General features: G+C 45.7%; 1 protein-coding gene across 5 annotated transcripts in view; it reads right to left on the bottom strand.

Moving 5' to 3' along the window:
* Nucleotides 1-20638, bottom strand: part of LOC142587347 (tRNA:m(4)X modification enzyme TRM13 homolog) — a 424180-nt gene that overhangs the window by 334143 nt on the left and 69399 nt on the right. For 4 of the 5 annotated variants that reach the window (XR_012829490.1, XM_075698280.1, XM_075698282.1 and 1 more), the window contains exon 4: nt 8687-8752. The exons of the other annotated variant lie outside the window; for it this stretch is intronic. Coding sequence is in view for 3 of the 4 variants with exons in the window: in XM_075698280.1 (XP_075554395.1) it covers nt 8687-8752 (66 nt within the window). In the remaining variant the exon portion in view is untranslated. The remainder of the gene's footprint in view (nt 1-8686; nt 8753-20638) is intronic. 5 annotated transcript variants of the gene reach the window in all.

Genomic DNA, 20638 nt, shown 5'->3' with positions numbered 1-20638 from the left:
CAATGTGGAAAAGCCGCTCTTGGAAAGGGGCAAGGATCCTTGTTAGTGGTGGCAGTGCATTGGCCGCTTCAAGTACTTGCTTTTAAGTGCACTCGCCCAGAAGTACTTGCCCATCCCTGCCACCTCAATTCTTAGTGAAAGAGCCTTTTCTACCGATAGAAATGTTATCACGGTGCATAGAGAGCGCTTACTTTCTGAACATGTCGACCAGTTAATTTTCCTCCACGATAATCTGTAACAAGCGCCTTACCTGACATTACCTGAGTGCATTACCTATAATGAGTGCTTCTTTAATCCGAAGCAGCCTTGTAAAATGCAATATTAATTCTAAAAGGGTAATAAAGCTATTGTTACCTCGCCTTGCAACATTGTACTACTGCACATATATTCGATATTCGATTCGATATTCGAACACAGTTTTTTGTCTTATTCGTATTCGATTCGTATTCGAAAACTTCAATATTCGCACACCCCTAGTGCTGATGCATAAGCATTTGTTTAGTGTTTTTTATACCCTTCATAATTCGGCATTCAGTTTATTCTGGCATTTCTTTCGGTCCCATGAAATCATAAATAACGAGGTTTTGCTATATACTACAGTCGACTCTACTTTCTCGACAACTTTATTCGATGTCCGTTATATCCAGAACGCCTCACTACCGAAACTTTCGTCACGATGTGTAACAACGTTATTGCAAAGAGTGAGTGACGAACGTTCGAAGTAAACGTGAAGAACGCCCAAAGGCACTGTCCCACCAGAGAGGCGAAGCATCAATTGCGATAGCGAATTAGCAGACAGCTATGCGAAGTAAGGATACTAGTCTTCTCGGCCTTATAAAGTTGTAAACATTTGCTTGCTGACTAAATTAACAAGCACGGTGTCAGGGGCGCTCAGGTAAACATGAACACATCTCGCTCGATGATTGCGAAAGGTTGACTGCAAGTCAGTTGTCCGCCCGTTTCGACACGGCAAAGTCCGTTTTATACGCCCGATGTAGACAAAAATTGCCACTAATTTTGTCTGCTGTAGCCGATAGTCTGTTGTAACGCGGTCTGTTAACAGCGACCTTCGTTGCATCAATAAAATAGGTAGAGCAAACTAAGGTTGAAATATGGTCCATTTTATCTGAAAATCTGTTGTAACAAGCGTGGACTATATATATTCACCCTTCTTGTGGAGCAGTTTGTTCTAAAGAAATGAGATGGCAATATCGGCGGTGCACCGCGATCAGCAGTCAGAAATACAACTGAGTTTTTGCTGATGCACCCTGCTCCAATCATGCCAGATCAAATCATGCGGATTAAAGACGTGTGCAGCAGTTGGCTCCAAAAATAATGACTGGCATACGAAATGAATCTGTGCAACCAAGTTCGCGGAACGTTCCTGCAACTGTTAGTACGTGTTATCGGCACTTCGAGATGTACGGCTTTCTTCCAGGATGCAGAAATTTGCTCATCTACCCAAGTTGTACAGTCCAAACTCGATGTACCGAAAACAGATATATCAAATTATTGCGTATGTCGAACCTGTTCTCTCACCTGGAAAATTGCATGCATTTTTATTTTTTTATTTCGACCGGAGTCGGACGTAAAATGTATATATTGAACTCTGCCGCCCCAGACCACAAGCACACTGTTGAGAGGTGGCGAGCTTTCCCGCAACACCCTCAAGGATACCGGTGGCGCGATGGGCGTTCCCGACTGCTGCGCACTATAGCTGCACACGATTACGCCGAGGGCGCCCGTTGAACATAGCGGCATGCGCAAGCGGTGGCTTGGCTAGTTCGCATTGCATTTGCCGCACTGACTCCTCCTAAGTGCCGCACTCTGCACCTGCTGTGCCCTCGTGAGGAATAGCGGTTTGCTTCCACAAAGACATGCAACAGCACGCCTCTATTGGGCTCACTCATACTCCATGGCAGATGCCACTTAATACCTTGTTATTGACAGTGTTTAAAAGTGGTTCGATTGACGGAGGTGGAGATCACAGCGGAAGTAGCGGCCAAATGAGGACGCTGGTGAGGTTGATTTCGCAAGCGCTGATTTTACCCCACTCAGCTTCAACCGAGGCTGTAGCTGCTTTCCAATAGAAGGCACCGCAATAGAAGGCCCCAGCCTATTGTTTACGGATAGTGTAGACTAAGTTGAGAATGCCATGGATATATGCACGTGGCTGCCAATAAGAAGCAGGCTACACTGCTGCAATACTTTCAGCCGAAGAAATAAATACTTTATGTGAACCTTCAAGTGAGTATTTATTGAGCCACGATTGGTGCATTGATTCCTTTGTACACCCGCCGTGGTTGATCAGTGGCTATGGTGTTGGGCTGCTGAGCACGACGTCGCGGAATGGAATCCCGGCCACGGCGGCCGCATTTCGATGGGGGAGAAATGCGAAAACACCCGTGTACTTAGATTTAGGGGCGCGTTAAAGAACCCCAGGTGGTCGAAATTGCCGGAGTCCTCCACTACGGCGTGCCTCATAATCAGAAAGTGGTTTTGGCACGGCAAACTTCATAATTTAATTCATTTGTAGAAGTTCTTTATGCATTTTTAAGTGATTTTATATATCAAAGTCTGGCTATATCGAGCTATTTCGCGATCACCGCGCTGTACGATATATCGATGTTTGATTGTATCACTAACCCTCAAAGAAGGTGCTTCAGCCCCGGAACATCAGCAATAGTGGGTACTGCTCGTTAAACAATGACAAAGGGAGTAGCGCCACTTCCTATACGCCTCGTGCACCGCTTACAGAGGCACCACTGATAGCCACCTAGCGGGCACTTCCAACAGTACGCGCGGGAGCAGTAGCAGACGATGAACTGCCGTTCCCGCTGCAGTTTTTACAATTTTAAATTCTCCAAGGCAGCTGCTTGGAAACGTACAAAGCTAAAGTCTGACTGACTTTTCAATACTTTTTATGTTACTAGAGAGAGGTGCCACATGATATATTTAAAAGCAGAGCAGCGCCAGAAAAAGTAGATGAGCGCTGGCGGCAAGGCCAGGTCTAGTCCTCTGCAGCATAAGCATAATAAGATAGAATTCAGCTGAGTACAAAATTCACATGCAAGACAGACTACGTTGTGAAACAAACAAATCGCTCGGCGTGTTATGTCTGCTCAGGCAGCATCGAGGTGTGATGACTTCCCAAACATGTGGCATTCTCTCACCCGTACTCTTGGGACAAAGGAACGACAACGCAGTAGTGCAAACAATCACAAGGGCATTTATTGCACCTTTCATAGATCAATGCCTGCTAGCCGAGTTGCTATCCCCAAAACATGATGATTGCAGTGCCACAAATCTAGGAAGTCCGACTCACCGTGTCCGGATAGCCAGTGAATATGTTCGCCCCCATGCTGGATCCCAACGCCTGGTCGTTCGCGCGTACGGTCACGTGAAGGGTGGCGCGTTCGAACAAGGCCTCACGAGACGGTCTCGCAGACCATGGATCGGCGCACGCGCGGAACGTTCGCGCCGCTTGACGATCTCGAACCAAAGACCCAGCGTGTTCTCCCCCTGGGCCTCCAAGTAACCCCGCCGTGAGGCGGCGTTAGCAGCGCAACACTCGCGCCATCTCTCATACTGCGCTTCAACCACTCCAACCGCCGCGGGTGCCAGGCCACGCGGCGAAGCCGCACTGCAGGAAACGTGCTATGCGGGAAAAACATCAGGGGACGCGTTATAGTCGCGCATCCCCACATCCCCCTAACCTTAAATCACTACTTATTCCGGCGAAACATGTTACAAGGGCTAACGTCAACCTGTGCTTCGCGAACAAGATAGTGCATGCAACAGTGGCTGCGCCGAGGAAATGTCCACACGCTATCCATAACATATGCGAGCCCACATTGTCCCTGGGTACACCGCTGGCGTCCGCCGGTCACAGCAGCAGCTTTGCAGACTCGACGGCACGATTCCAGGCCAGGACTCCGGAGATGACGACGCAGTAGTCGGTACGAGCAAGCGTCGCTCGCGCCGACGCGCCCTGCTGGGAAGAGCCGCCATAGCTGTCGGTGACCGCCGGCTCTTTTGTCCACCGCCGATGGTTGTGAGCTGGATGCAGGAGGCCGCCGAAGTCGCTGCGCCGAACTGGCCAAAGCATCACCATTGCCCGGTGGCTCGATCGTAGTCCGGGGCAGCAGCGCAGGCGATGTGCAGGTGACGGCAAACCAGGGGTGACTCCAATCACGCTGCGTACACTCGGCAAACACTAAAATAGTGCAACAGTCTGCATGCGCATCGCCCACGTGGTACGATGTTCAACTCGGCTACTAAAAGATCGGGCGGCTACTCAGACGCTAAGTTCACGTGAACGAAGCTCGCTTATTTGAGTCGAACAAGTAATCTCAATTCTTGCGAGGTTAACTAGAATGAAGGAAGCAAAGTGCAACACCTCAACGCCACGGTCCACCAGGTTGTGTCCCTCCACGTGCGACAGGCAGCTTCGTAAAGCCTTAGGCCTAAAGCGTCGTTATCCTGACAACAACCGGCGTCCAAAAACAACACCCAAAATGAGCGCAAAACAGGCAGCTGCGAGGAGACGTCAGCTCTGACGTCTGACGTGAACTTTTCAGCAAAAAAATGGAACAAAAATACCATATGCAGGAACTATTAGCAATTCTCGCCCTGAACTACCTATTTTCTAAACACATTTCCAAAAAAACAATATATAAGATGCCCCCGGGCGAAAAAAATAAAGCTGTTAAAGAAGCACTTCCTTGGTATCATTCCGATAAGACAGCATGATTTATACCCTTTACAAACGAGGCAGGGTGAAAACCTCGCAGCTCAAAAGAATCAACAATAGTTATGCATGGAGCAACTAGCAACAGTTAAACATGTGCGAAGCCACGCATAACATAGATGTAAAAACATGAAGTGCGCAACAGCTGGTGCAAGGATTTACCGGGCCACATAAAACCAACAATTTCAGCTCTTGCAAACTTCAGTAGCATTAAGATACAACACAATGCCCTCGTGCATTCGTGCTGCCTAGCTAGCGCAACACGGTAAAGAAGAGGAAAACAATATAAGCGGCAAACGACATCAAACGACATTCCGAACTTCAGCGAAATGTTTTTAAAGCGCACGCTGCACTGCAGACGAACTTCGTCGCTTACGCGTCTAACTATGATCGACTGGAAAAAAAAACACCTCGAGACAAAGGAAAGGATGAGAACAAGAAATTTCCCGCCGAAGCGACGATCCGTTTTTGCTACCGTTGCTCCCGCTGATGAGGATTTGCGAGGAACGATTAGAACCGTATCGCCGGCACGTTTTCGCCAGTATTTGAGCACCCCACCATGCAACAATTCTTTGATATTCCTTGAAGCTTTGTCCACCACACGCATGCGAAGAGTGTTGCCTATTTTTCTCTGAAAACGTGAATAAGACAGAGAAGCACTATCAACGACACAACATGCTACGGCGCACGGCTGGCTCCTCTCCCGTGTGTTCTGCGCAAGGCCGCCACCAGTGGCGCGTCCGTCAGTGCGCACCACACGTATAGTATCTACACAGTATCTATACATCTACTCCAACTGGCGCGGAATCTTATGCACACTCTATGGCCAACGGGTCAATAAGTGAATGGGCACGCATTTGAATATAAGGGCACCACATACGCACAATAAATGACGGACTATGCCGATAGTGCACGAATGGTCAAAGCTGAATTTTTCGTGATGGTCCGGAAGAGTACGTGAGTTACTAGCAATAATACATTTTTGCTACAAGGTATTACCATATTGAATCGCATAATGCTCGCACTTCTTTGTAAAGAAAATTGACGTAAATTTAGGGGTGCAATCATTACGGGGATTAGATTGTCAACGAAAAACAAACATTTTCATCTCGCATTTGCTGCAGGGTGACAACAGGTCAACAAACAGGCGGCTGCCGCTGTAACAGTGCAGGAACCCAAAACAAAAATGGCAGCATGTGGAGCAAGCACAACGTACCGAACACATTTCTTTTTTCTTTTCGTGAGTACATTATGTGCATTGAAATAGTTTGTTCCGTATCATTAATGAATATTATTGTTATTATCAGCAAGTTTGCGGCAATAATGTAGCCATGTCCACTTTGAGGGCACAGAAACAGAGATGGGCACGCTTAGCTGCCAGTGACATAGAAACACATGGTGGGCATGCTGCGAAAACTGTGGCATTTGTCTTCACTACTATCCTAATACAGCACGTTTCTCCTAAGGGTGGGCGAATATTTTAGCTGCGTTAAAAGCGTCGGCGTATGAATAGGGTACACTTCTAACGTATCAATGTAAACGTGGCTACTATCGTTGCCCCTCGCCATTTGCTGCGTGCCTATGAGTGCAGATGAGAGGTATCGAAAGGCACCTTTTATGCTGTTGTTGCTGTATAAGGCCTACAAACAATAAAGCCAAGGCAGGTTTGGTCGTAGATTTTTTTTATTTCATGGATGCGGAAAGTGATGAAAGGAACGAAATGCAGCATCTTCTTAAGAATCTGCTGCGTGCAGACTCTTTGGTATGTCTTGAAGAGTCATTCGCATAGCATTCGACAGATGGTAAGTACGATCATCATTAGCTAGACTTGGCACAAGACATATCACTGCGGCAAGTTCGGGGTGCGATCATTACACGGGAAAGAAAAAAAATCAAATCTTTACGACAAAATTCAGGAGTACGATCATTACGCGAGTGCGATCATTGTGGAAGTAAATACGATAAAATGTACAAAATGGCTATGTGTCATGCCTTGCGCGCAGCAAGAACAAATCTGTTGGAATCGAGCACACCCGCGAGTTATTAGGCAGAAATAATGAAATAGTGACCACACCAAGAAAATTTATTGAGTCAGAAGTGTGACAAGCCGCTGCTTCAAAATATTTGCTAAATAAAGATCGAAGAGCAAAACACACTAATCCTCATTCAATTCATGAGCGGAAAGTTTGGGTAGCTCGGAATTGGGGAGATAAATTTAGCCTCGCTTTTGAAACAGGCACAATATACACTACTTGCGCTGTTTGAACATGGCTTAACCAGCTTAGAAAGCGCTTTTACATGTTCTCTGAAGCTGTGGCCAAAGCTTCGTGTCGTCCACCCAGTCACCGCCTACAATATATCCTGAAACAAAGGTTTGCTAAGCCACACCGGCGTTATACACACCCATTGTAAACGCGAAGGCAATGGAGGCAGTTGAGGCAAGCTATGGATGCGTCACCACATGATCAAACATGGCAGCGCCCAAGGAATCGCCGCAAAAAGGGTAAATATGTTTTTTTTTTTTTTTTCAAATTCCAAGTATTTGATAAGGGGTCTTTGTCAGTGCGAAACTGTACATGCACATGATGGTGGCATCTTATAAAAAAGCCTGTGTACCTGTCGTAACCAAGTTAGTCGGGAGTGATGTTCTTTGCTGTCCGGTTATTTCCTTCATAGTTCTAGCGTCATTTTCAAATGCAAGAAAGTATGAATTATTCGCAAAGCATCAGACTGCACACAAGCTTCCGTAGGTGTGGTTAGTTTAATTATTTTTGCCAAGGAATTCTCGGTTTGTCCACAAAGACATAATGGTCATTAATAGAGACGGCCTATTTTGGAAGGGAATTTTTCTTTAATAACAAGTTTAAGTAAAGAGAAACGCCTGAGATCCAGGCGTGCAAAACTGAGGCTAATCCTTGTTGTGATCAATGCGTGAAAATATAATGTGTTCTGCATTAATTAATGATGGTGTGTAGTTAGGCTGCGGTAAATTAAAAAAGAACTGTTATGCTGGAAATATTTCTTCTAATTTCTAGTGATGGCAGATTTATACTAATCTTATTATTAAGATCGATACTATTCCTATATACTCCGACAAGACTGTCTGAATATATATGGTATGTGTTTAATTCTACTCAGTGGCAGATAAATTTTCAAGGACTTTTTGTTGTTGAGGAGCAGCACATACGCAGTGATTCAAGTTGGTGTCAAAGTTGATTGAAGAGTGAAACATACCTAGTGAGCCAAGTTGGCATGAACGACATTAATTGAAAAAAAGCACATACCAGTATACCATACTCAGAAGCCCATCTTTTCGAACGGCTGGTTATGAAACCAGTTGCCTAAACACATAGCCCATTGACTACCCAGTGAACCAAGTTGGCGGGAAAACAATTAGAAATGTAAAACCAAACATGCCAGAAACTGCGTTAGGTATCCCGAAAATGCTTTAATCGCATTAAAAATATGTAATGTCTCAGTTCAGTTCCAATTCATGTAAAATTTGTTTCTTTTTTTTTCGTTTTCAATTTGGCTCAATACCATGGTCCTACAACTACACCTGCGCACACTCTCAGATGCACCACCTCATCAGAAACACTTTCTGCAGAGTTTGCGCCCTGACCGTAACCAAGGGAGGTCGACGCAGCTCACTGGTGGCGCTGAACGCAACCGCTACCGAGCAACATTCACATGCAACAAATGCTAAGAAATCCATGCCCACTGCAAAAACAATTAAGGCATCATTTTGCATCATGTGAAGGCAGGCCCCACTTCCAAGTTGGAAATAGCACCTTGTTTGTCTTCTTTTTGTAGTCCCTGCCTTTGTGCGATTGACCTGCCTTAACGAAAATGATGCCATACCAACTAGCTAGTATTCAGACCTTTGTTCAATGAAGGCACCCAACCGTAAGGCTGACTCATAAAATAAATAAATACCTTCACAGGCAAAGAGACACCAGAGAGGACAGGAGTTCCTGAGTTGATGTTCCTGATGAAGAACTCCTGAAACGCATTTTGAACAAATGTATGAGCAATTTCATACCAGTACAAATATGGGAAGGCAATAGCCACTATTTAGTAATAGGATTTGCGCTGCTTAATTCAGAGACCCAGGAAGACAAAAGGTTATGTCTTTTTGTAGTCTTTTTTTTCTATGTTTGTAAGTCAGAGCTAATTTCAGAGGTTAAAGACCTCAAAGACAAGCTACAAATGGCATAACAAACATTAACAGCCGTAAGCCAATGCCTAACCGATTTGGAAAACCACAACCAAAGCATTCTATCAAATAAAACAGATAGTGACAGCCTGCTGGCAGATACCGCAGCAAACAGCTGGTTTGGTATGCAGCCTTGAAGCCCGCTTAGTTGACGCCACAAATCACTCGTGCAGCAACAACCTTATATTTTGACGTAGCAGTTCTGCGGAAACCCGCAAGATGAAGAGAAGTAATGAATAAAGGGAAAATCAGACATCCACCCGTTCGTAGCAATTGCTAGAAAGGAAACCCATACTTTTTTTCACAAATTTTTCACCAAAAACCCTTCAGTGTATTATTCAATGAAACCTATGTAACGGCGAAGGCCTTCCTGTTAAAAGAGCAGGCTTCATTGTAGGGGATGGACAAGTCTATGGGAGAAGAGAGAGAGCACAGTTTCCTCGCGTTTATTCCGAAAAGCACAAGTTATTCCCTCACTCCTCTCATCTTTTGTTTTTCTAATGAGAAACACCGTGCTTCTGCAGTGCTGTCCAAGATTGTGGCATCGGTCGGCTGATGATTCTTTACAGGTTATTGATGCGCGGGCAGGCGAGTTGTCAAGCTTTGACAAGCTGGAGAGAAATGAAGTCAAGCTTGTCTTTGTCGGTAACATTTGGCAGCATGGCGTCAAAAGTGGTCACAGTGTTCCTTCTGTAAACCAGCTTGAAGGGAGTCCTCCGACATGTTTCTTGTACTGTCATGTTGTAGGCAAGGGTTATGTACTGAAGGATGGCATGTTAATTCTTGCACTCAGTGTACACTGTTAACATTGCAGCGAGGGTCTTGTTTGCATGCTCCACAAAACCAGATGTCTGAAAGTGGTAGGAAGGTGTCCTCTGGCGAATTGTCTGGCGGTACTGTAAAATGGCTTGAGCAAGTACTGATGTAAAAAGCATTATGTTGGTAAAGGGAACTTTTGGGGCACCATGTCATAGCGAAATGTTCTTGTCAAAGAATTTTGCCGCTTTGGCCGCAGTGCCATTGGACAGGACTTTTCTTTCAGCCAAGATAGTCAGTATTAATGACGATCTATTTATTCCTAGATGCTGATGTCGAAAAAGCCACAAGCAGTTTATCCCAATCTGTTGGAATGGTTAGCAAAGGAGTTCGATTGCCTGTGGCAATCATGCTGGCCTTCTCGGTGGTGTCATGCGTCTCTGACAGTCCCGGCATGACTTGACGTAATGGGTGACATCATTGATCAGGCGTGATTGGTTGTAACAACTTTATTGACAATCCGGCAAATTCGTGGCCTGGGCCTAGGCCGCCCCCGAGGAGGTCCGGAGATCCTGTCTCCTCGCCACCTCACGGGCTTGCTGGATGGCCCATAGTTGATTTTCGAGGTTTGAGCTGCGCAACGCGGCCGTCCATCGCGCCGCAGCTTCATCTGGGGAAACTGCATTTTCTCTGCATATAAGCTCACATTCCCAGAGAATGCGTCTAAGAGATGCGTGAGCCCTGCCACATAGTTTGCAGTTGACGCCTGAGTAGATGTCCCAATATATCCTCCTGAGATGGATGGGGTTGGGGAAGGTCTTTGTTTGTAGCTGCCTCCAGTCTACCGCTTGGGCCCTGTCGAGTTTGGGGTTAGGGGGCGGATAAACACGCCTTGAGTTTTGATAAAATTTTGTAACATCACAGTACCTGGTCATTCTGTCCCTCTCTGTCCATGCCTCTGTTGGATTTTCAACCCCAAGAGAGGATCCTTCCTCGCAGGCGCGGAATCTGAGACCTCGCACTACGCGGTGGACCTCCTCGTTGAGGTTAGGTATGGGGGTGTGGGGGACGTGTGAGCTGGGAACCATACAATGTGTCGTTCCTCCGTCTCCTCGGAGGCGACATAGTTCGCGTTGGCTTTGAGTATAGCCTCAGCCTTCGGCGAAATTCTGCCTTATGCATAGTTTCTGACCGCCGTCTGCGAGTCACTGAGTACGTATCTGCAACTGGGGTTAACGATGGCTAGGGCTATCGCCACCTCTTTCTCTACCTCGGGGTTTTTGACACGTATGCTACAAGAACTGACCAATTGTTTGTCGGTATTGAGGACGGACACTGCAAAAGCATGTCGATCCTCGTATTCTGCAGCGTCTACGTACAGCGCTTCCTTGTCCCTACCGAAGGCTTGGAGTAAAGCCTTGGCTCTACTCTCTCTTCGACCCTGATTGAATTCGGGGCTCATGTTCTTGGGTATATTAGCCACCTGCAGCTTTTCCCTGATCGCGCTTGGAAGGGATGTCTTGTTGCCGTGCTGCTTATGACAACTTATCCCGAGTTTGTCCAGGATGTTCCTGCTCGTTCGTGTCTTCGCTAGTCTCTCGAGTTGCAAGATTTGGTGTGTCTCAATTAACTCTTCAAGCGTGTTGTGGACGCCCAGCTGTAGCAGAAGTTCTGTGCTGGTGCTGTGTGGAAGGCCCAGTGCCATCTTGTGTGCTCTTCTAATGAGGGTGTTCAGTTTGGCATATTCGGACGCATACCAGTTGTGGTAGGCGGCCACATAGGTAATGTGGCTAATAACGAAGGAGTGTATGAGTCTGATGACATTGGCCTCCCCCTCATACCCTGATGTCTGTTGGTGATTCTTCTAATGAGCCTCATCGTGTTCGTGATCTTGGTCTCTAAAATGCCTGACCGTTTCTCCGTTGTTGTCGTTCGATTCTATGATGAGTCCGAGCACCTTAACCTGCTTCACCCTGGGTATTTCTTGTCCGTCTTTGGTGCGTATGCAAATTTCTTTGTATGCAGCATGCTGGATGTAAGCCTTAGGGGTCTTCCCCTAAGCGTCGGGCGGAAAAGGAAGAGTTCCGATTTTTCTGGCGAGCAGACGAGAGCTGTTCCGACGAGGTACTCTTCCACCACCTCGACCGCGGTCTGTAATCGCTGTTCGATTTCTCAGTCCCTTCCCTCGGACACCCAGATCGTAATGTCATCCGCGTATATTGTGTGATGCACTCCCTCGATGGCCTTGAGGTGCTCGGGGAGGCCGATCATAATGAGATTAAAGAGCATTGGCGAGATGACCGAGCCTTGCGGGGTGCCGACACTGCCTATGTTCCTGTCTTCGGATGCGAGTTTGCCCAGCGTTAAGGAGACTTTCCCGTTTGTGAGGAAATCCTGAACATAGCTGTACGCTCGGTTTCCTAGATCGAGTGTGGCAATGCTGCATAGTATGGCTGTGTGAGCTGCGTTATCGAAGGCTTTCTTGAGGTCTAATCCTAGAATGGCCCTGGTACCTCTTGTCTTGTTGTCGAGTATCTGGTGCTTGATTTGCAACATCGCATCCTGCGTGGAGAGATGAGCTCAAAACCCAAGGTGTCTGGATACCCTTCCACGTCGTCCAAGTGTGCGTTGATCCGGGTGAGGAAGGCGTGCTCCATCAACTTGCCGACGCACGACGTAAAGGGTATTGGTCGAAGGTTGGACACATCTGGGGTTTCCCTGGTTTGGGGATTAGCACCATTTTTGCTCTTTTCCACAGGTCGGGGATGCATCCTCGGGTCCAGCAATCGTTAATGTACTCGGTCAGTTCAGAGATGGTCCTAATTTTCACAAACATACGGGAAAAACCGAACTGTCCTGCCGTTCCATAATCAAGAATGGTGAAACAGTACCTTTGTCCATGATGTTGAAGGCATAATGAGAAAGTAATTGGCACAGACTAGGAATAGTTCTCTAAGAGGACATTGCTTTGCGAAAAAAATGAAGACAACACACGATTGAATGCTCTAAGGACGTCTGTATTGCCCTTCAAGTACTGCGTAAAACCGCCGAGTTCCGGGTCTGCTCACTGCTTTTCAGTCGCTGGCACACACTTTTCCCAGGGCGGTCTCAATGTCCTATTTGTCTTAGGGTGGTGGGTCAATCAATCATTCGTTTACTTCTATTATCAGTTGGGAGTCCGCCAGGTGAAAAGCGATTACAAACCAAGGTCCTGAGGGCACACGTAGAGAGCAGTGGTTTCAAAGGCCAGATGTGTAAAAATGTACACAATGCATTACAGTAGCCTTGGAAGTAACAGCAACTTACCACAAGCAGCTACTTTCTGCCACTCTGCTGCAGATTTCCTGTAAGCTGACTGAACTACGCAGCACCCAGCACCCAGTTCAAACTGAGCGCTGAAAGAGCGTCAACTCGCCCTTGCCGGTGAAAGGGGTATGCCATCAGCAGCTACGATTATCTGCAGCGCAGGCTCTAACGTCATGAAATACTGGCTACAAAAGGAGCTGTGACACGCCAACGGCCTCACATGGCAGTAGCGGCAACCTAATACAAGCAGCTACTTAGTGCATTTCTCCCCTCTGCTGCATATTCCCTCTAAAATGACTGCACTGTGTAGCACTCACCGCCAGGTCAAGCTGAGCCACACGTGCCTGAAGGAGCGTCGACTTGCCCTATTTGGCTAAAGGAGTACGCCGTCACCAGCTATGATTACCTGCAATGTGGGCTCTGACGTCACAAACTACTGGTACGCCATCAGCAGCTATGATTACCTGCAATGTGGGCTCTGACGTCACAAACTACTGGCTACAAAAGGAGCTGTGACACATCCACACTTGGCAGTAGTGGCGACCCACTACAAGCAGCTACTTAGTGCGTTTCTGCCTCTCTGCTGCAGGCTAGTACCAAACTTTGCTTGCGTTACTGACTTCTTTTGAGTTTGTTACTGCTGCCTAGAGTGTGCCAAAGTATGTTAATAATCTTCTTCTGTGTCTGAAAATTTGTAGTGAAGGAGAAGAGAAAGATGGCTAAAGAACTAACAAAAGTTATGAAAGACATGCAGTGAGAGCAACTTCGTTTAGGCGATGAATTTAAAGGCCAACTGCAACATAATTTCACCTGGGCTAAATCTACTATAAATGCCTAATGTATACCCTCAAAGCAATTGTGGCAAAGCCGCAGGGCTGGTAATTGCCTAATTTTGTTATTAGCAGCAACTAAGAAGTGCCTATGCATACAATGCATGCACCTGACAGCAAAGCGGTAGCGATGCGGATGTGACGAATATCGAAGAACCGTACTCAACTGTTGATCTCTCAGTTGCACCTAGGCTGCCAGGTGCGATGCTCACTCATCATTTGCAAGCTGACGAGCACCTCTCTCCATGTGCGTTCTCCCTGTTCTGCTCATGATAGAGCTGCTGCAAGAATGCCGATGCATTGCATGGCATCGCAGGAATGCCGAACACATCTTTGCTGTCCCAGCTTTCAGAGCGCAAGTGTGACGCGGACCAGCCAACACGCACAAAGCATGTAAACTGCAGTTGACGAAGCTGCACAAGCTACATTTCAACAAAACAGTCACTTACTCATCACGAACTGCTTAGCAAATGCTTTCTCGGGGTGAGTATAAGTACTAGTATAAGCCACGATGGCGCACAGTATTCTCTAGCAATTGTGTCCGGTAGTGCATCATCTTCAACAGATTTTGCGCATCTCTACATCAGGATCATCGCAGCAAACGAACAAAAGCCTTTCTGACACAGCGCCGGAAACGAGAAAGAACCGCATGCAGCATTTGCCACGAAGAACGCGACACGGCGGCCATGGTGTAGACACGGTGGCAAGCTTTGAAAGAATGCAATGCTGCCAGAGCATGCCAAAGCGAAATGGGCGATATTTTATCACAGCCTCAGTTCGGCCTCTCTGGCTGTGACTTTACACACACTTAGCACCGAGCCCCTCAAGCTCGGTTGTGCTGAGCCTCACCTACTTACCACTGATTACTACAGGTGGCGGTAGTTGTCTCATCTGTCGACGAGTCCGGCTTTTGAACATGCTATTGACTGTGCTGGCTAGCTCAACGAGTGCACACCGTCACGCGACGTACGTTTGTCTTCACGCCTGTGCGCGCTAGCCCTAAGAGTCCCGCGCCAACGCCTTTATCTGTGCGCGCAGTAGAGCCTCAGACGAAACGCTGTGTCATCGGGCTTTCGTTTTCTCAACTGACTGTGCGGGTTGGCTCTATGAGTACACGCAGTCAGGCGACGTACTTTGCTCTTAAGGCCTGTTTGCGGTAGCCCTAAGAGTCCCGCGCGAAGCGTTGTGCAAACGGAGTAGCCAGAATTTCACCCGAACGCCTACAAATGTGCGCACTAGTGCTACAGAGCCTCGCACTAAACCCTGTGCCATTGTGCTTTCGTTTTCTCGACTTTGGCTATGCGGGTTGGTTCTACGAGTGCACGCCGTTACGCCGCGCACTTTTGTCTTCACGCCTGTGTGCGCTAGTCCTAAGAGTCCCACGATAAGCGTTGTGCGAACGGAGTAGCCAGGGTAACGCGTGAACGCCTATGTCTGTGCGAGCTAGTGCTACAGAGCCTCGCGCGAAACGGTGTGCCATCGTGCTTTCGTTTTCTCGACTTTGACAGTGCGTGTTGGCTGTACGAGTGCACGCTGTCAGGCGACATACTTTCGTATTCACGCCTGCGCGCGTTAGCCCTAGGAGTCCTTCGAAACGCGTTGTGCGAATGGAGTAGCCGGGGTAACGCGCAAACGCCTATGTCTGTGCACACTAGAGCTACAGAGCCTCTCGCGAAACACTGTGCCATTGTGCTTTCCTTTTCTCGACTTTGACTGTGCGGGTTGGCTCTACGAGCGCACGCCGTCACGCGACGTAGGGCTTCACGCCTTTGGCTGTTTACGCTAGCTTCACGAAGGCGTGCAAAAACGTTATGCGAACATATTTTCGTTTTCTCGCCTCTGACTGTGCAGATTAGCAAAACAAGTGCACGCCATCACGCGACATCATGGGTTTGTGTCCCTTGTCTCCTTTCCCTGATGACCTGAGGTTTTCCGAGCACACTACAATTGTATCATTCTGCCATGACTTCAGTATTGCTCATCAGTATAGTCCCTGTACCAAACACACATCGCTGACAAATTTGAGCTTGTTCAGTGCCAGGCAACAAGCAACCTCTACTCCTGTCATTTTGGTTGTCACAAGCTCATGCCAGCTTACGAGGATTGCCTCAAAAGCCTCAAGTGGCACACGCTGCAATACCAGTGCAACACTGCACTAGTCTGTCTATTCTGCAGGGCGCTTGATGGCTCTCTGGACAGCATTCATATTTCTTCTTCAGTTCGTCTGAAGAAGTGGTCAGCAAAGCCTGAGCGCCATCGCACCTGTATGGCCCGACATCACAACTCTGATTATATCTGGCATACAGACGTTCACTCCACCCCCCAGCCATTTGGCTTCCCCTTCCTTGCAACCCGACTGAATTGCAACCGACTGTGTTGCAACCCGACTGTGTTGTGCACCCGTCGACTGTGTGCTGTGCTGTGTGATTTAGCAAGTGTGTGTGTAGGTGTGTGTGTGTGCACACACGCAGAATGGAAGGGGGTGTCTTCTGCACCTTGCAAATTCCTGCTCTAGATGGCAAGCTATGTGACGCTGTAGTGTACAGGCATCAAAAAGTTCAAAGTGCCATGCTATCATAAGATTATTATTATTATTATTATTATTATTATTATTATTATTATTATTATTATTATTATTATTATTATTATTGGAATCATCACTACGACCACATTGATTGTGTTGCAGTGTGACACATAATTCAAAATATTTCAGGAGCTTCGTGCGCTCTCACTCTTCTAAAGAGAGCGCCAAAGATGTGCGTCTTCTCGATAACAATTGCGATGTCTAGAACACTGCTGATGTCATTGCAGAACATTTCTGTTCGCTATATGGTGTGAAATATGCTTCAACTAACCTTCTTTCTCAGTCTAGCACGGTGTGTAAGCTATCACTCAATGACAACCTTGTTTTCAAGTGTATGAAGCACCCCAAGCCTTCCCTTTCTTGTGGTGCTGATGGTATTTCCTCTGCAGTGCTTAAACCTTTGAGACACTGTCTACACAATTGGGCATAACAGGATAATGTATCAAAAGCAAAAGCACTGCTAAAAGTAATGATATTCAAAATGTGTTCCATGCATTTTGAAAAACAGTTACTATTAGAACTGTGCTGCAATTTTGAATAATATGGAAAATGTTTTAGCAAAATGAGTGGGAATGTAGATGGCTGGGTGTTTTTACACTGCGTCAGTATGTTGTATGTAGTGGGCTCACTTCTTTCATTGTTTTTCACAATGCCATGCACCAGGCATAATTTTCAAGTGGCAGGATAAGTGCTTTTCAAGCTCTTCAAAACACGAAATAGTATATGTTCTCATATTTGACGTTCCTGTGTCAGTTTTTGCATGGAGTTGAAATTTTGTAAACTGGACAAAACTCGCTAAACAATTGAAAATTCTTAATCTTTTCTGCAGCTGTACACTTTGTATTATTCTGCAGATGCAAGAGATGTGGTGAAAGCAAGTTTTCAATCAACAGGATAAAATGGCGTCTGAAAGGGTTAAGACGTATGGAAGCATACTTGTTCCCTGTTCTTACAAGCACGTTCAATAGTTCCCTAAAGCCTAGTAGGTTTTCTAGCACTCGGAAGTTAGCATGGACATTGCTCGTGTACGAATTGGGTGCTAGATGTGCAGTTCCTAACTGCCAGCCTATATCTATCCTCTGCAGTGCGTCAAAAGTGTTTGTATCGGTATTGGATTCCTTGCTTTCTGTTAGTGCTAAGAACATTTTAATAAATGAACAGCATGGCTTTGTGTGCCGACTTAAAACTATTTGAGACTGTCAACAGTGTTCACCATTGCATCGACCTCCAAAAAGACTTTTTTTTTTTTTCACTCTTATACTGGTGCAGAAACAATAAGGTACACTTAAATGCTTTGAATACTATGACATTAAGTTATATGCGGAAAACACACCATGTGCAATTTTCATACACCCTATGGGATGCTCCACAGCCCAGGGTAGATAAAATGAAACATCTTGGTGTGTACTTCGACAAAATGCTAAGCTTCTCTTTACCCAGATAATTATGCAACATGCCCTTCACACTCTTGGAATTGCATGCTTTATATTCCATGATTTCAACTCAATTGTGTTTCTGAAATTGTATTTGCTGTGTGCTTTCACTACTAGAGTGTGCCTCTGTAGGAGGGGGTGCAACGCTTGGTGTGTCTTCTCTTACGTCCATGCCTTTTTTGTTGCGCAATAATACTTGAGTAGTGCAGACCTAATTCTGACCTTATTGAACGCGTCCAGAATAAATTGATATCTATCTTCAAGCACCACTTTTCCCATTCTGGTGACAACAGTTGAGCCTTCTCAAGTATACCTCAACTCACACCTCTACATCCAAGACTTAATCAAACGTTGTGTTCCTGTATAAGGTGGTTCATGACATTATACATTCCCCAAAGCTTCTTGATCACATGCATTTGTTCGTGCCGCAACAGTATACCAGGCAGCATTCCACATTCTTTGCCAGGCCTTGTTGCAAGACTGTGCTATATATGACTCGACTCCAAAATACATAATAAGAACTGTGCCTTTATTGACATACTTCAGAGTTTATTTCCTGTGTTTTGTGCATCTGTAAATAATCATGTCTAATTAACTCCCTTTTACTCTTTCTCGTTTGTTTTTTTCCTACTTGTTTCTCAACTTGCATTTTTTTGTCTGCCATATTCATGTTTTCTGTACATCTTGTCTCGCATCTTCTTCTTTAAATGCACCAGTACGAAGGCTCTCTAGCTGTTCCTGGGCACTATAATAAACATTTTATTGATTGATTATTATTGTAGTATAAACTTGTGCTTTTGCAGTATGTACTAGTATATTATTTCAGTGCAGTACCTTTTGTGCAATTAAAAAAAAGGCATGAATTAAGAAAGTGCAATAAAATGCTATGTGCCTGATCATATGCATTGTGCTATTAATTTCTTCCAAGCTTTATTAATGGTTTGCTACTGTATCCAGTGTTGTGCAATAAAATAATATGCCACAGCAATTGTTGCATGCCTCACAGAACAAATTGAATGTCTTTCTCTGTCAAAACATCATAGCAGGTTGAAAACTGGTATTTTCTTTTTTGTGTGGTGACGAAGCATATGAATTGTGAAAATAACCTATGTATATATGTATTTCTTATATTATGCAAATGAGCTGCCCCCATAGTTAGAATAAGCGCTTCAATAGTAAACTTGGCAAAGGGCAACGAGACACCTATTCAAACCCTCCGATTCTCAAGCTTGTATTATCTGACGGCATGTCATTTCATTAATGTCCAGAAAGACAAACTTGACATGTTGAAAGCAGTTACAACAAAAGTTGGCCTTTACACGGAGAAAATTTTTCCAGCAATACACTCAATATGAAGGCATCCTGATAAGGTTTTGTTGCGTCAAAACCTAGAATAATAAATGAGGAGCTCCATGGACAGGATTTGACAGAATCGGGAGGAGACAAGCTACGAATTAAGTAAATTTTAGCTATTCTAGATGTTTCTTTTTTGTATGAGTGCTACAGGTGTTTCAATTCTTTTTTACCGATTTTCACAGAACCCACTTTTTCACGTTTATTTCATGCAGCAAGAAGCATAATTATGAATACATTGTTGTGCCGAAAAAGAAAAATAAAGACTTGGGAAGGAAGAATACGAAACGACAGACTGAGCGCTGAACTTCAACTGATTTTATTCTTGCAGCAGGGCAGGGAGAATGAACAAATGCACATGCATACGTCAGTGTTGCCTAGAGCGATTACAGTTACGTTTTTAACAATTGCAACTCATTTTCAAATAGAAAAACAGACGTGTGACTAATACAACTCGTGCCTCACTCTTTTATGTGATATGCCTCCAAAAGTTCTCCTGCTAATGTATCACCACTCCTGCCAAGTATCTTTATCTCACGCAGTAGTGGCTGGTATGTTCCTTCCAGGCAAACCGTGCAATGCGCAGGTAAATGCGCATTACCTTTGTTGACTACAGACAATTCATGCTCCCGGGCCCGGTCATTAACACATCTCCCTGTTTGTCCAACACAGGATTTCCCAAATTTTAGTGGTATTTCGTATATAACGCCCGTCACACATTTCACGTACTGTCTAGTGTGCTTTTTCTGGCATCCTGACTTGTTGTCAACGCGGCTTATGCGCGAACAGAGTCCAGCCAACTTGCGTGGTGCCGAGAAAACAACTGGCGCACCTTTGCTGGGCAACTTGGTTGGGATCTAATGAATACATGCCAATGAAACGCCAATGTACGAAAGAAACGCCAATGTATGAAAGCATCTAACCCTACAGCTAGAATAGAACTGGCAGAACTTTCGAAGTTAATCAACAAGCGCAAGACAGCTGACATAAGGAAGTATAATATGGATAGAATTGAACATGCTCTCAGGAACGGCGGAAGCCTAAAAACAGTGAAGCAGAAACTAGGAATTGGCAAGAATCAGATGTATGCGTTAAGAGACAAAGCCAGCAATATCATTACTAATATGGATGAGATAGTTCAAGTGGCTGAGGATTTCTATAGGGATTTATACAGTACCAGTGGCACCCTCGACGATAATGGAAGAGAAATTAGTCCAGAGGAATTCGAAATCCCAAAGGTAACGCCGGAGGAAGTAAAGAAAGCCTTGGGAGATATGCAAAGGGGGAAGGCAGCTGGGGAGGATCAGGTAACAACAGATTTGTTGAAGGATGGTGGACAGATTGTTCTAGAGAAACTGGCCACCCTGTATACGCAATGCCTCATGACCTCGAGCGTACCGGAATCTTGGA

Source organism: Dermacentor variabilis, chromosome 7 (assembly GCF_050947875.1).
Source record: "Dermacentor variabilis isolate Ectoservices chromosome 7, ASM5094787v1, whole genome shotgun sequence".
NCBI lineage: Eukaryota > Metazoa > Arthropoda > Arachnida > Ixodida > Ixodidae > Dermacentor > Dermacentor variabilis.
The sequence above is the reverse complement of the archived record's forward strand: the minus strand, read 5'-3'. Positions and strand labels throughout refer to the sequence as shown.